Consider the following 2,063-nt stretch of genomic DNA (forward strand, 5'->3'; position numbering starts at 1 on the left):
GCTGGGGGCGCCTGGGGCGCTGCTTGCCCCCCTTCCCTGATGGCCTCCTGTGCTTCCCTTCCAGGATCTCTCGTCTGGCAGGAGATGTTTGGCTGTGAGCTGAGCAGAGACGGGCACACACAATATCATTGGCACTATGCTTGTGACGGGGAGGAGAATCTCACCTTCAACTTGGAGGACCTCACCTGGGCAGCATATGGGAGCGCGGCCGAAATCACCAAGATGTTGTGGGAGGCCAAGCCCTCCATTGCTGAAGAGATCAAGCGCTTCCTGGTGAAGACCTGCATTGAGCAGCTGAAGAGATACGGGAGCTACGCGAATGTGACAGGTGCGGGGAATGGGGGTGTCCTTGGGGGGGCCCTGGAAATGTATCTGCGCTCCCCCTTTCTCCGCCTCGATTGCAGCACTAAGCATCACCCTCCCCTTGGGCTGGCTGCTGCCCACCCTACAGGCGAGCGGAGGGGGAGGACCAGGTCTGCTTGCCCCCTGTAGCCGCTCGAAAGCAGGCAAATGCCAGTGGAGAACTCGGTACTCCTCTGGTGGAAGGGAGCAGCGCCCCGCGTGCCTCGGCCTCTGGTCTCTGTGGCCACCTGCCCCGGAAACTGTCTGCAGGCGAGCGCTGGCCCCTCGGCTGGGAAAGGGAGACGAGGACGGTCCCCTGGGGTCATGGGAATACCTTTGCCTTTTGAGCAATTTCAAAATGTGGAAAACCGGCGGGGAGCCTTGTGTCCGCTCTTGTGGTTGCTGACCGTGTGCGGCAGAGGTGGGCGCAGCTGGATGGTCGGATGACGCCCCACCTGCCTTGGGGCCCCTGTGCTCCCTCCTGGCAGCCCGGAATGGCTGACATGGAGTGTCCCTTTTCACAGAGCCCCCCGTGGTGACCGTTTCGCGGAAGGTTAATGAAAGCGTGGAAACCCTCGTCTGCCGCGTCCACGGCTTCTACCCAAGGGAGATTAACGCCACCTGGAGAATGAACGGGATGGTCCAGGAGCACCACACCTTCGCTCAGGTCGCTCCCAATGCAGACGGGACCTTCTACCACCGGCTCTCCATCGACATTGACCCGCAGAAGCGGGACCAGTACCGGTGCCACGTGAACCACATGGGCCTCCCCGAGACCCTGGCCTGGGAGGAGCCTACAGGTGAGAGATGGCGGGATCGGAGCTTGGCCCCCGGTGAGTTTCTGGGAGTTGGGTCCTTCCCTCAGGGAAGATGGGGGCGTCCGGAAGACAGGACCCCTTGGGCCACGTGGTCCGTCGGATCCTGTGTGTGGCTGGGCAGAGAGCAGGAGAGTCCTGTGTCCGGAGGGGGAGGACTCGGTTTCTGGTGCGGGGGCCAATTTCAGGGGCAGCTGTGCGGGGCTGTGGCGGGGGGGTCCTCTGAGGCTCTGGCCGGATGGAAGGGGCCTGCTGACCGTGCGAGACCCCCGAGACAGTGCCACTCAGAGGGACCCTTTGCCAGGCCTGGAGGACTGCCGCCAGTCCGGGCTGACATGTGTTTGTTCCCTTTCAGCCACCAATACATGGATTGTCGTGGTCGTATCCATCATCTTCATCTTCATCATCATCATCGCTGTAAGTATGCTGTGGATGCTCTAACAACAGTCCTCGAACAACAGCCCTGCGAGGTGGGGTTGGCTGCTTGCCACTGACTGGCCCCCAGGCACGGAGCGAGACCCACGGACAAGTGGGACCGCATCCTGCATCTCCCCCGCCCCAGGGCTGCAGGGGAGGGGCCCTCAGGGCCAGAGCATCCCTGCTTCTCCGTGAGTGGGTGTATATGGCAGGGAAGCGGGTTTGGGGATGCCGGGAAAGGGCCCAGCCGGCACAGGGCTTCCCCCTCCCCGTGGCCCAGACCTCGGGCTCCCCTGAACTAGCAGCCTCTGGGATGGGCACCCCGGGTGCTCAGCCCTCCGCAGCCTCATCGGGATGTCCTACTGCCAGTCCAAAGGACCACGCTTGCCCGGGGCCTGCACGGGGGTCCTATCCGGGGGACAGGGTGGGATTCCCCCCTCCACCTCGGTGGCCTCGCATGGGGCATGCAGCTTGGCTCACTTGCGTGGG

At 63.3% G+C, this 2,063-nt stretch overlaps 1 protein-coding gene across 1 annotated transcript in view; it reads left to right on the forward strand.

Moving 5' to 3' along the window:
• The window catches only part of LOC123032039 (major histocompatibility complex class I-related gene protein-like), a 4,691-nt gene extending 3,042 nt beyond the window's left edge, over positions 1 to 1,649 (forward strand). The window contains exons 3-5 of the mRNA XM_044447660.1: positions 65 to 328; positions 867 to 1,142; positions 1,513 to 1,649. Of these exons, the coding sequence (XP_044303595.1) occupies positions 65 to 328; positions 867 to 1,142; positions 1,513 to 1,598 (626 nt within the window). The 3' untranslated portion in view covers positions 1,599 to 1,649. The remainder of the gene's footprint in view (positions 1 to 64; positions 329 to 866; positions 1,143 to 1,512) is intronic.
• The last annotated feature ends 414 nt before the right edge of the window (positions 1,650 to 2,063 follow it).

Source organism: Varanus komodoensis, unplaced genomic scaffold, assembly GCF_004798865.1.
Source record: "Varanus komodoensis strain SLA01 unplaced genomic scaffold, ASM479886v1 scaffold521, whole genome shotgun sequence".
Lineage (NCBI taxonomy): Eukaryota > Metazoa > Chordata > Lepidosauria > Squamata > Varanidae > Varanus > Varanus komodoensis.